At 42.0% G+C, this 14,767-nt stretch overlaps 1 protein-coding gene across 1 annotated transcript in view; it reads left to right on the plus strand.

Annotated features, from left to right (window-relative positions):
* Positions 1-2,059: 2,059 nt before the first annotated feature.
* The window catches only part of LOC124617943 (mucin-6), a 441,809-nt gene continuing 429,101 nt past the window's right edge, over positions 2,060-14,767 (plus strand). The window contains exon 1 of the mRNA XM_047145304.1: positions 2,060-2,174. Coding sequence (XP_047001260.1) covers positions 2,118-2,174 — 57 coding nt within the window. The 5' untranslated portion in view covers positions 2,060-2,117. The remainder of the gene's footprint in view (positions 2,175-14,767) is intronic.

Consider the following 14,767-nt stretch of genomic DNA (forward strand, 5'->3'; position numbering starts at 1 on the left):
TATTTTATAGTGTTGGTGGATTAGATAGGATGGCTGTAAACGGTGAGGTAGAAATCATGGGAGAAGGTCTTGCAGGTGGTTGGTCCTGTAATTATTGCCTGGTTCTCGGAAGGGGTGATCTCGAGGAGCCACCTTTATCATTGGGGATGGATCTTTGGGATTTATGGAGAGTGTGGTTTGGTACACTACTGGCCATTAAAATTCCTACACCAAGAAGATGACGTGCTACAGACGCGAAATTTAACCGACAGGAAGAAGATGCTGTGATATTCAAATGATTAGCTTTTCAGAGCATTCACATAAGGTTGGGGTCGGTGGCGACACCTTCAACGTGCTGACATGAGGAAAGTTTCCAATCGATTTCTCATACACAAACAGCAGTTGAATGGCGTTGCCTGGTGAAACGTTGTTGTGATGCCTCGTGTAAGGAGGAGAAATGCGTACCGTCACGTTTCCGACTTTTATCAAAGTCGGATTGTAGCCGATCGCGATTGCGGTTTATCGTATCGCGACATTGCTGCTCGCGTTGGTTGAGATCCAATGACTGTTAGCAGACTATGGAATCGGTGGGTTCAGGAGGGTAATAGGGAACGCCGTGCCGGATCCAACGGCCTCGTATCACTAGCGGCCGAGATGACAGGCATCTTATCCGCATGGCTGTAACGGATCGTGCAGCCATGTCTCGATCCCTGAGTCAATAGATGGGGACGTTTGTAAGAGAACAACCATCTGCACGAACAGTTCGACGACGTTTGCAGCAGCATGCACTACCAGGTCGGAGACCATGGCTGCGGTTACCCTTGACGCTGCATCACAGACAGGAGCGCCTGCGATGGTGTACTCAACGACGATCCTGAGTGCACGAATGGCAAAACGTCATTTTTTCGGATGAATCCAGGTTCTGTTTACAGTATGATGATGGTTGCATCCGTGTTTGGCGACATCGCGGTGAACGCGCATTGCAAGCGTGTATTCGTCATTGCCATATCTGGCGTATCACCCGGCGTGATGGTATGGTTACACGTCTCGACACCTCTTGCTCGCATTGACGACACTTTGAACAGTGGACGTTACATTTAAGATGTGTTACGACCCGTGGGTCTACCCTTCAATCGATCCTTGCGAAACCCTAAATTTCAGCAGGATAATGCACGACCGCATGTTGCAGGTCCTGTACGGCCCTTTCTGGATACAGAAAATGTTCGACTGCTGCCCTGGCCAGCGCATTCTCCAGATCTCTCACCAATTGAAAACGTCTCGTCAATGGTGGACGAGCAACTGGCTCGTCACAATACGCCAGTCACTACTCTTGATGAACTGTGGTATCGTGTTGAAGCTGCATGGGCAGCTGTACCTGTACACGCCATCCAAGCTCTGTTTGACTCAATGCCCAGACGTATCAAGGGCAGAGGTGGTTGTTCTGGGTACTGGTTTCTCAGGATCTATGCACCCGAATTGCGTGAAAATGTGATCACATGTCAGTTCTAGTATATTTGTCCAATGAATACCCGTTTATCATTTGCATTTCTTCTTGGTGTAGCAATTTTTAATGGCCAGTAGTGTATCTGCGAACTGTAGAAGTGGAGGGTTATGTAGGGCAGCGGAATACTATCCTACGGCAATAAAGTGGTGGGCGGCCCCGTTACACCTGCAGCAGTAGTCGAGACGCTACGGCCCATCAGCAGCGAAACAGCGCCACAGGGCGTCCCGTCTCGGAGAATGCACCCGCACAACCGACCTCGAAATTCCGCGGCGGAAAAAACGCTATAAAGTGTTGTTCTAGCGCGGGAACCGGCGCGGCAGCGGCGTCTGGACAGCGGAGACAATGGCCACCAGCCGGCGGAGTGAAGACAAGAGCGGCTAGCGGTACACACGCTACGTGAGAGCGCTAGCGTTCCGGGCGGGCCCCGTGCCGTGCGTGCCCAACTGGGCAGAGCCGCGAGCTGCGTGCTGGAGTGGCCGCGCTAGGGGGCGGCAGCGGCAGCGGCGGCGGCGGCAGGAGCCGGCCGCTCTGGTGGAGGGTGCGAGCCGCGACCGCGCTCAGTCCGCCTGCGACGCGCGCCCGGCAGACACGTCGCCCACCTGCTCTGCCCACCATCCACCGAGCGCTGCCCGCCATGCCCCACGCTGCCGCCGCCGCCTCGCTCCTCTGCCTCCTGCTCGCGGCCTCTCTGGTGAGTACTCCGGCCCCGGCGCCCGGGTCCTGCCTGCCGCACGACGGGATGACGTTCCTCTACATCTACGTCTAAACTCTGCAAACCACCGTGGAGTGCTTGGCAGAGGGTACGTCCCATTGTACCACTTATCAGGGTGTCTTCCCGTTCCATTCACGTATGGAGAGCGGGAACAATGATAGTTTGAATGCTTCCATGCTTCTGTGCGTGCAGTAATTATCCACATTTTATCCTCATCATCCCTATGTGAGCCGTACATCTACATCTACATCTACATCCATACTCCGCAAGCGACGGTGTGTGGCGGAGGGTACCTTGAGTACCTCTATCGGTTCTCCCTTCTATTCCAGTCTCGTATTGTTCTTGGAAAGAAGGATTGTCGGTATGCTTCTGTGTGGGCTCTAATCTCTCTGATTTTATCCTCGTGGTCTCTTCGCAAGATATACGTAGGAGGGAGCAATATACTGCTTGACTCTTCGGTGAAGGTATGTTCTCGAAACTTCAACAAAAGCCCGTACCGAGCTACTGAGCGTCTCTCCTGCAGAGTCTTCCACTGGAGTTTATCCATCATCTCCGTAACGCTTTCGCGATTACTAAATGATCCTGTAACGAAGCGCGCTGCTCTCCGTTGGATCTTCTCTATCTCTTCTATCAACCCTATCTGGTACGGATCCCACACTGCTGAGCAGTATTCAAGCAGTGGGCGAACAAGCGTACTGTAACCTACTTCCTTTGTTTTCGGATTGCATTTCCTTAGGATTCTTCCAATGAATCTCAGTCTGGCATCTGCTTTACCAACGATCAACTTTATATGATCAATCCATTTTAAATCACTCCTAATGCGTACTCCCAGATAATTTCTGGAATTAACTGCTTCCAGTTGCTGACCTGCTATATTGTAGCTAAATGATAAGGGATCTTTCTTTCTATGTATTCGCAGCACATTACACTTGTCTACATTGAGATTCAATTGCCATTCCCTGCACCATGTGTCAATTCGCTGCAGATCCTCCTGCATTTCAGTACAATTTTCCATTGTTACAACCTCTCGATATACCACTGCATCATCTGCAAAAAGCCTCAGTGAACTTCCGATGTCATCCACAAGGTCATTTATGTATATTGTGAATAGCAACGGACCGACGACACTCCCCTGCAGCACACCTGAAATCACTCTTACTTCGGAAGACTTCTCTCCATTGAGAATGACATGCTGCGTTCTGTTATCTAGGAGCTCTTCAATCCAATCACACAATTGGTCTGATAGTCCATATGCTACGTAGGAGATTGTAGCACATTCTTAATCATTTAAAGCCGGCTCTTGAAACTTCGTTTATTGCAGAGCGATGTGAAGTGGGACAAGCATGTAATGGCAGTTGTTGGGAAGGCGGATAGTCGTCTTTGGTTCATTGGTAGAATTTTGGGGAGATGTGGTTCATCTGTAAAGGAGATCGCTTATAAAACACTATTACGACCTATTCTTGAGTACAGCTCGAGTGTTTGGAATCCCTATCACGTCGGATTGAGGGAGGACGTAGAAGCAATTCAGAGGCGGGCTGCTAGATTTGTTACTGGTAGGTTTGATCATCACGCGAGTGTTACGAGAATGCGTCAGGATCTCGGGTGGGAGTCTCTGAAGGAAAGGAGGCGTTCTTTTCGTGAATCGCTACTGAGGAAATTTAGAGAACCAGCATTTGAGGCTGACTGCAGTAGAATTTTACTGCCGCCAACTTATATTTCGCGGAAAGACCACAAAGATAAGATAAGAGAGATTAGGGCTCGTACAGAGGCATATAGGAAGTCATTTTTCCCTCGTTCTGTTTGGGAGTGGAACAGGAAGAGAAGATGCTAGTTGTGGTACGAGGTACCCTCCGCCACGCACCGTATGGTGGATTGCGGAGTATGTACGTAGATGTAGATGTAATAGACTTTCTCGGGGTAGTGTGCATCTTCAAAAGTCTTCCAGTTCAGTTCCTTCCTTTATAGACTGACTGACTTTTCTAGTATTCTACCAGTCAAGAGAAGTCTACTGCCCACTTTACCAACGACTGAGGCTATGTGAGCATTCCATTTCATATCCCTACAAAATGTTACACCCAGGTATTTGTATGAGTTGGCTGATTCCAACAGTGACTCATTGACATTATAGTCATAGTGTAATAACAGCGACAAACACGTGTGCGTTTTGCATGTCACTTTGAAGCACGTAACAGAACACGCTGTTCAGCTATCATACTGCTTCATCTTTCTCTGGCGTACCAGTGAGCCTTTTAGTAGCTGCAAGGACAAATACGCAGAAATTACTGCTCCATAACAAAACGATGGATTACGAAAAAGCGTCGGCAGTGGTGAGGTGTCTGTAATTACATTATGTGCTGCCACTTTTCGAAAACGAATCACTGCATCAGCCTGTACGGGAGTCACAATATTAATCAAGAAACAATTCGTGATGTTCCGCAATATATGGGTATTCGGAAATCCTCGTTCCAGACTTCTAGGATTTATAGAGGGGAGTGAGTACACAATATTTTGAATAGGAACCCATGTACGGAAACGTCATCCTACGAGGCTACAGAGCGTCAAAGATATAGGCGCTAGCGCCTCTAAATCTATGCATATGCAGGGCGATTCTGAGATGATGTAACAAACTGTCAGGGATGATGGAGCAGGATAAATGTATCGATTTAACGGAATGGTCACTGTACCGGAAATGAATGAATCGAAAGTTATAACAGCAAACCGCTCTGATACCTCTGAGAACGGAATACATGTATCGGTACAGCTGCTAAGATTGTAGGGTAGGCAACTGTCAGAGGACCAAAACCAGAAAAAATGTTCAGTGAACATGAGCTATCAGTAATTGTTTAATAGAGATGTTTTTCACACTAGGGAACATGAACGAGTGCTCATAGCTACTCAGGTATGCATTTTAGAGCCCATGTTTACCAGACATTTATTCTTGTTTTGGTCCATTCTACCACCTCTGAAGCTGCATACCCTACAACCTTAGCAACAACAGTACCGGTACATGTATTTCAGTGTCAGAGGTATCCACTGTCCGAGCCAGAGACGCTTACGTCAAATTGATATATTTATCCTTCTCCATCATTCTTGAAAGTCTGTAACATCATCATGAAATCAACCTGTACATACATAACTTTGACGCTCTGTAGCGTCATTGGATGACGTTCCCGGACGTGGATTCCTATTTAAAATACTATATGGCCACTCCCCTCTACAAGTCCTACAATTTTTTAACGGGAGTTTCCGAACATTCTGTATTATTTATTTGGTCACGAATGGCTTTCAGCATCCTAGGCCACTGTCAAGTGACAACTGATTTTCGCAACCACAGATAAAATGACGTGCAACTTACACAGATATTATTTACACAGAACCAGAAAGTTCGTAAAATTAGATGCAAAGTATTGCGCTTTTATATCGCATAGAAACCTTTACATTTAACCACAAACGAAACATAAAATTTTATTTCGATATCGAAATAATAGGAAATGAGAAATGAAGTTTTATTTCGATCTCGAAATAAAAATCTGTCTCATTTTTGGTTAAATTTAAAGGTTTCTGCGAGGTATAAAAATGTAATACTTTCATTTGTAAATACTCTGCATCTAATGTTACGAACCTTCCGGTTCGATATCGAAATAAAACTTTGTTTTTCAATTGTAATTAAATGTGACGATTTGTGCGTGACATAAAAACACAACATTTTCCTTTGTAATCACTCTGCATTTCATAAATCATGTCTCTTCTGCGTCTGCATGAGTAATATCTGTGTAAGTCGCTTCATGTTATCTGTGGTTGCGACATTCAGTTGTCACTAGACGATGGCCTATGAAGCCGAAAGCCGATACATCACCAAATAAGTAATATTTTGCAGAATGTCAACAAAAAGTTTCCTGTTTAATATTGTTAGCATCTACTGTCAAGCAATGACAAAATATTCAAGTAACGTAAATTATAATTGAGCATATGATGTATCAGGAAACCGTCACCAGTTGTAATTATAGTGAACAAACACACTGTTCAGGTTAAATTCTACGTCTCATTAGGAACACCAGTTTCGAAGTTTAATACAAGTCATTCTTAAACTCATATTCAATTACGGCGAAGGACATGTTGTCAGCATGGCGAAGACTCAGCAAAAATATTAAACTCTGTCTTCGTGTTCTCTTTCATAACTTTAAACTTAAGTTTTTCAACTTTTTTTTTACTTCCCTCACCTGAAAAGGCACGCATTTGATCACTGAAGACGTGATGTTTCTTGGTGTAGCTACCGTTTGTAACTGCGATTAAGAAACACACCGTCTTGCTACGCTTCGCAGTAATTAGGTGTATGGAGCAGAGGATGACCTATATCGAAGTTCGAAACCAGCTATCCTAAAAAAATATACCAAGTGATACAGATGCTGCCTTCCTCCGTAATAAATATTATCAGTATCGTGGAAATAGCAGTGAACTACGAGAAAAATAATCCTTTCCTACTTTCACGTTACTACCCGTTTCCCCAGCGTGCGAACGAATCTTGATAGCTGCAAAAATAAATACACACAAGTTATTGCAGCCTTTTCTACTACTTAGCTTTAACGGCTACCGACGCAGTAGTTCTGGGTTCCATCATCTGTCACCACTTAAGATTTTCCTGTGATGGAAATCTCTGAAACGGAGTCCAGTCAGCCTAGTGAAGTCAAACGAGCAGCCAGCTAATATAATAAGCAGCGAAAGTGATAAGCAACCTGACATGGCGTCAAATCGAAAGGCTTGGAGCAGGATGAAAGCCAGACAACGTTATTATTACTTCGTCAATGCAGCATGATATGTTTCGAAAACACATTGACATCGTCAGTAGCTTTGAATTATGTTACATTCCGCCATTTTTCAGAAAAGAATCACAGCATTGGCAAATATATTAGTACTGTGAACATTGCTGTGAAATACGTGCAGTGCTACTATCGCCGCCCGAAACAGGCTTGTTGACAACGATTTCCTCAAAATAAGCCAACATCGTAGGTTTAAGCAGCTTATTATCATCACCAAAAGTCTTTCATTGCGTTATATGTAGTGAAGTATTGCATTAGCTTGATATGTTTACCTCTACCTATCGTAGTACCCATGTCTATTACTATAATAACGTGTAACTCATGTAACATCCACCTTGCAATGTTCATGGTAAACAAATCAGGTTAGTTGTGAGCAGACTCTAATTTTTTCTGGAAAAATAAATGAATTTAGGTTAATTTGTGACAACACGACTTATCGTTGCATGCATTCTTGGACATCCACAGTTAGTGCTGCTTAATACTATTTTTTAACCTCGAAAAAGTTTATTTAACCCTGCCTGTTGTACGTATGTGCTATTTGAGTCGTTAATAGGCATGTGTGGAATTCAGTCTATTTGGTCTGCATCTATTCGAAATCTTCGACTGCCTTTTGTCGCTGCAAGTGTGCAACGCTGATCCAACTGGCACACAAGCAAGCTCTAGAGTCATTATGGTGTGTGGACTACGGAATTGCCTAATTAGGTACGTCATACATCAGCAGAAGAGAAAATTAGTTTGAGAATGGCCTTTTTACATAAATATGACGTTTCTACATCTACCTGTATGCTTTAAAGTGAATGGCCGCAGTACAACTTGTGGATTCAATGAACTGCTTTTTATTCCATGAGGATTTCAGTGGTTTATTCGGAATTCTAGCCCGTTTCAGGCTTACAATAAACTGGCAATGCGTGTTTTTGGCGCTCGCCATCGTCATCAGCAGTCTTTCAGTATTTGTCATGTCATGCTGTGTCGCAGCTGCATTTAAATGTTCTTTTTTCAGCAAAAGTTCATTTGGGGTTATGTGATCACAGTACGAATTTTAGAATCTCATACTGTCTGTTTTTGCAGCACACTGATTTCGTCAGACACTTTTCGTGACACTGCACATTGTGCTTTTTTTGTTAGCTATTGTAGGCAGACGTCACTCAGTGATCCTTTATGACACTATGACAGTTTTGGGCAGATGATTTGAGATATTACATAAGCATCGGGAGAAAAAACTACGTCCCTCTCGTAAAAAGACATCGGAAGCTAGCGCCCGGTAAATTTTAGAAACCTCTAAGCCCGCAGACGAACATTAGTTCTCTAGGTATGAAAACAGTCACTGTCTTTGTTCCATATCGTATAAACAACGGAGGAAAATGAAGCTATTACCAATAACTGTTTGACATGAGCGCTCGTTGCGAACAGGAAAGCGTGTACTGCCACAAAAGTTTTATTCAGCGCCTGAAACAAGTATTTCCGTTATACGGGGAATGTGTGCTGTTTTGAACCAAGGCTTATGTCCGTAAGCTAGAAAGGCAAACGATTAACTTGGCTGCATTGGATCGCAGTGCACACATCGAAATTTCAGCTCTCTTCTCTCTCTCCCTCTGAGTGATTCAGAGGTTCGCGTGACGAATGGTTTTTTGTTTTTCATTTGATGCCTCTTACAGCATTTCACGAAGCAGGCCGTTAAATCCAAATGTGCTAGTAAGTGGGAGATAACGCTGGACGTTACTGCTTACAGATTACGAGGGAAAGTGTTATTACACAGCCCATTCACTCATTACCCGACGACATTATGTCACACCAAAAAAAGGCACTTAACGTCATGGCTGATACAAATAGCAGTGAGTGTGAATATACTACAGCAGATAGTTAATGTTTTCTATTGTAATTTATTCCTCAATTCATATAACTGCTAAACGAATATGTTCTTCCCACTAAGACGCACTACAGCAGTCGCATATAGAAACGTAAATAAACAGTGTAAGTTATTTAGTACCACACATCTGAAAATGAAAATATAACAGAGAATGCCCAAAGTATTCTTGAAAAAAAAAATACAATATCCAGGAAAATCGTCACGCATTCCAAAATGTGTCAGCGGGTAATGTTCAAAGAGACGGTTTCTTAAAGCCTTCCAGTTATATCAGAACTTATGACAGAATTACATTCCTAGAAGTATCTGCATTGTTACATTCTTTGTCTCATGTAAACCATTCTCCCATGAATGAAAAGTTTCTTTTTATTATAATTCCAGTCATTATCGTATTATCAAACAAGTAACAAACTATTGCACAAAAAAACTGAAAATCTAGTGCCACTCACATGGAAGAAACACATTTCACTGTTTCATTTGGGATTTGCTGCAGTTTTCGTACTGAGGGTGATGATGTGCTGCTATTCGTGACGTATAGTCATCCAGACTTATGTAGTCTGTGATCTCCCTTAATGGCTTGAGGCAAAAGTTTGTATAGTTCATGCTAAAGTCCTTGGAAGAATTCTTTTTCCATATCTGCCCAACTGAGCTTTTGCCCCGCTGTTAATGGTCTCTATACCTAAGGTTCTATATATTTAAGGTTCTCTGTTTTCTTACAAGGGAACCTCCTCATCGCACCCCCCTCAGATTTAGTTATAAGTTGGCACAGGGATAGGCCTTGAAAAACTGTACACAGATCAATCGAGAAAACAGGAAGAAGTTGTGTGGAACTATGAAAAAAATAAGCAAAATATACAAACTGAGTAGTCGATGCGCAAGCAAGGCAACATTAAGGAGGGTGTTAGTTTACGAGCGCTGTGGTCCCGTGGTTAGCGTGAGCAGCTGCGGAACGACAGGTCAGGGTTCAAATCTTCTCTCGAGTGAAAAGTTTAATTTTTTATTTTCAGATAATTATCAAAGTTCAGGCACTCACACAGAATCAACTTCGCTCTCCAAAATTCCAGGACATGTTCAGATTTGCTTGGACATATACAGGATTTGACGGTCTACGCACGGAAACATTTGAAAACGTAAAAAAACATATATTTTGACAGAGCACAGGGAAAACTGTGTGACTGTGAAACTGTTGCATTCATTTGATGCAGTTTATGTGACAAACTCTTATGTTTTCATCACTTTTTTGGAAGTGATTATCACATCCACAAGAAAACCTAAATCGGGTAAGTTAGAAGAATCTTTTTACCCATTCGCCAAGTGTGCAAGTTAGGTGGGTCGACAACATATTTCTGTCATGTGACGCACATGTCGTCACCAGTGTCGTAAAGAATATATCAGACGTGTTTTCCTGTGGAGGAATCGGTTGACCTACGACCTTGCGATCAAATGTTTTCGGTTCCTATTGGAGAGGCACGTCCTTTCGTCTACTAATCGCACGGTTTTGCGGTGCGGTCGCAAAACACAGACACTAAACTTATTACAGTGAACAGAGACGTCAATTAATGAACGGACAGATCGTAACTTTGCGAAAATAAAGAAAGTAAAGATTTCACTCGAGGGAGGATTCGAACCAAGGACCTTTCGTTCCGCAGTTGCTCACTCTAATCACGAGACCACGGCGCTCATCAGCTAACATTGTCCATTATGTTGCGTATCTTCCACATGGACTAATCAGTTTGTATATTTTGCTTATTTTTTCATAGTTCCACACAACTTCTTCCTGTTTTCTCGATTGATTTGTGTTCAGTTTTTCAAGGCCTATCCACTGTGTCAATTTATAACTAAATCTGAGGGGGGTGCGATGGGGAGGTTCCCTTGTTAGTGAGGATCTTTGAGTTACTTCGTGGTTGTCGCTGAATCAGTAACATTTCCGCACAAAAGAAAAATGTACTAACAGGTGCGTATAGTGAGCAATACCTGTTTGACTTAAGCGAAAAAGTAAAGATCAAAGGTCAGCAACAATGTGATATCAGATTTGCCTTGGATACATTAAGCATTTTTTAATCTGAAACTTACGACGCAACAAGTGGAAAGAGCGATTTTTTAAGTTTGTTATAACGAAACGAATGACATGTCTTTTCCTGAGCAAGTTTATCATATCCTTCCAGTTCTGCATAGGGCTGCAGTGAAATGCCGGTAGTCATGTTGTCCTTGAGGCAGGCGACGGAATTCTGATGTTTGGGACTCTGATTCTCAACAGTTACTTTCCTGAAATAAGACAATGTATTCTCACTGATTCCTAGGTCATTCATTGGTACAGAAAAGTGTGTCGCTACGTGTCTCATGCATCTTCACCAAATAACAGATAACTATGGACCTGGTAACATAGCAATAATGTTCACAAGACATTACTTCATCTTTATGGGCTTCTTGATGCCCCATACTGTCTGCTTGGTGATGCTTTTTCCCAGTAGCTATAAAAGTGTGATGTGATCCTCAGTAAGATAACGAGGGATGTGTATGTACTAGTAAAGACAGAGTTTCAATCTGCCAGAAAGTTTCAACATCGCACACGTTCCGGTGCAGATGACATTAACTGCTCTTATTGCTCAAGTTACAATTTTATTTAAGTTCGTGACTCAGTAAAATAACTGTATATTTATATGAGATGTAACATAGAAGAGCGTGATTTGAGATCAGTTATAGGAAAACAGAATTATGCACGAAGAAACAAAACACTATTAGTGACGTCTTCTGTCCTTAATACTTTCGTAATTCCAAATCCCTCCAGATACAGAACTTGCATGTATGTAATGGGTTTATTGACTTGCCGTTTATTACTACTACAGTAAACGATCTTCAGCCAGGATCTTTTCATGGAACAAGTAAAGTAAATTAAAAAAAAAAGAACGCTCACCCAACAGTTTTGTTTTTGAAAAACCATTTCCGCCTAGACCTGTGTACCTACTGCCTCGTTTAGAAATCCCGTTTCTGACCTCCGACAGTGCAGTTTTCTGCATCGTTAAGAATAAATTTCGTTATGAGAGAATGGCTTTTAATATTTTTAAGAGCAACTTTATTACATCCTTTACAGCATCTTGTCCCATTTGGGTCTCCCATAAAAGCGGTCTCGGCAACGATCGAAGGGATGTTGAGACAGGTTCGACGCATTTATCTCGATGTCTGTGCTATCTAAACGACTATGCGTCTTACAAAAAGAGTGATACACTTGATTGTCGCAATAGAAAATATCTTTTCTTTACGCTTTTCGTAACACATAAACAACATCTGCAGTTGATGGATGTAACGTATGACATTTCTTTTAAGATAAGTGGGCATAAAAGCTTTACTCATTTGTTGAACGCATTGAGAACAATTGGTAGTCTATGTCACTATTAAGATATTGAATGAGAGTGCGGAGTGAGACAACCTATTGATACATTTAGTAGTCTCTGGTAAAGCATTATTTAATTAGTAAAGTTACAAAACGAAAAAATTAACGAGATGTTGAAAAGAGAGTCGATTACACAGTGTTATCCTAAATTTATGTAAAAATATTTATATCCAAGCAATCTGTTATTTAAAAATAAATATTTTGTTTGATTTTCACGAATCACCTTCTGATCATTTCAGATACGCTCTTAGTTAGTTATCTCTGAACCAATGAGCATTAAGAATTTCCAGATTCATTTGTTATACATCTTCAAGGAGAAATATGTAAATAATTCTCAAAAATTAAAAGCGAATTTGTTCTATTTCAGGCAAGTTTAAATATACAAAAATGATCAGAAATATCAAAGATGCTCTCTGTCTTTTCTTTAACAAACCGTGTAATTAATGCAGTCATATTAATCGTCTGCGAGCGGGACTAATTTTAGATTAAGACCCTGTGCCTTATCGGAACTCAAACTCGAGGCGTTATATTTCGCGAGCTATACTCTAACCTACTGAGTTATCCTAAGGCGAATAACGAAGCTAGGAAGACGGCTTGTGAGTCGTGCCTGGATAGTTCAGTCGGTCAGAACACATTCCGTGAAAATCTGCACAAGGTTGTAATCTGATACGAAGTTTCAATGTTAAGTGACGTATTCCGGAGTCCTCTAGCTGGTTATAAACGAAACTTAAGAAGTCTGATGCTTTCTACACACTTGATGACTCAAATACATTGGAGAGGTGTATAAAATTTTGCATCTTAACATCTAGTAATTTACGAAGTACAAAGACGAAGGCGACGAATAGCAGGAAGAAACAATCTATGCACAGTATGCAGTACCTTCACAGTTATTTAACAGAGCAGCTTCAGAAGTCAAGTAAAATAAACTACAAAATTTGTAATTATTAGCTTGTAAAATCTGCTAAGTAAACATTAGAAATTAATTGATATATTTCAGTGGAAATGTTGATGAATAAATGCACTGACGAAGGTTAAAATATTTATCGAAAACTGTCGTCAGGGAACATACTGGATGAGACAGGTACAAAGATATGTCCTTTGAGGGGTGACAGTATTAGTGATTATGACCAAAAAACTTTAAATGATTTCCGAGATAGAAAGCCTTTAATATCACTTTTGTACGTTTTTTTAACAACTCGAAAACGGCACGCTCCAGTGTCAAGGTGTCGCAGTACACAATCAAAGAACATTAAATTTCTACAAAACAGCACTATTTATTTTTTCTCGTGGAATGTTAGTTTGGGCGAAGAGAGCGCGAGAATATTGAAAATGTGGAGCCATGTGAATGCGCTGTAGCTTAGAAAGTTTTTTGAGCCAATTTGTAATAATTGCCGACTTGATAGACCACAAGTGTCTTGCATCAAATTTTTCGTTTCAGCTTCTTATACCCTGATACGGCTCATCGTAAACAACGATAGTGTTTGAATAGTACAGAAAATAAATGACAATGTACATTAAATGTGTTTTATCACGGAAACCGATCGGCGTAGAGCAAATGTCCATATGAAGTTCTTTATTCAGAATCTCTATCACCCCTCAAAGCCCTTACTTTGCCTCCTGACTCACCTTCTAATTCTCATCAGCATAGGAAATTTGAAGTATATTTTGCCTGAAGACACTTTCAACTGCTGACACTACCGTGATACGCAATATCGAAGTGTATGTTCGATTTATCCAGGGATTCAGCCATTGATAATTTATTTCAGAGTATCCTCCTTTGAAATGATGTGCTTCAGCGACGATAATTCTTCGGCATTGCCGTAAGACCAAATGGTGAATGAGATTTTGCTGCGATGTATACTTGCGTAAAACTAAATTTTACACACGTATCTCTTAGCATGTAGTTCCTGTCAGGCTTGACGAAGGTGGCATAGCATCGTGGCATGAACTGCACGAAACACCGAAAGGACTGGGGAACCATACTGATCTACGACCACTCCACAACTCGTGGAAATTTTTCGCAGCTGAGGTGAGCGCTCTATAAATAGAAGTGAACTGGGATCACACAAGCATCCTCATGTGCTTGGTGTACTTAGAATCATTACGACACATTTCAGGAGTTGCGGGGTGGTGCGTTGTCTTGCCGAGAGGTACAGGTCGGCTGCGTGTTATTGTAGGCGAAACACGAATGCATTTCACAGGAAATTAAGCTCGTATATCAATCGCCTTTGAGAGAGGGCGGCAGATGTATCAGACTTTCCGTTTCATACCGTGCAAGCATCCCTCACAGGTTTAAAAGTGCAACTCTCGTACCCAACCGTTGACGTAAGCCACTGTTCATCATCCAAGGCAGCCTTTTTCTTTTCTTCGACTGTCTAAAAGCGGAGGCCTTGCGCCAGTGTTAAAGTCTGTAGCGTGCGACGAGCATAGGTATAAGTTTGGTTGGCGGGTTCTGTTCGCCATGGCAAGGTCTTGTTCACTGTTGTAAGGCAGTACACTG

The sequence above is a fragment of the Schistocerca americana genome, chromosome 1 (genome assembly GCF_021461395.2).
Source record: "Schistocerca americana isolate TAMUIC-IGC-003095 chromosome 1, iqSchAmer2.1, whole genome shotgun sequence".
NCBI classification, from domain to species: domain Eukaryota; kingdom Metazoa; phylum Arthropoda; class Insecta; order Orthoptera; family Acrididae; genus Schistocerca; species Schistocerca americana.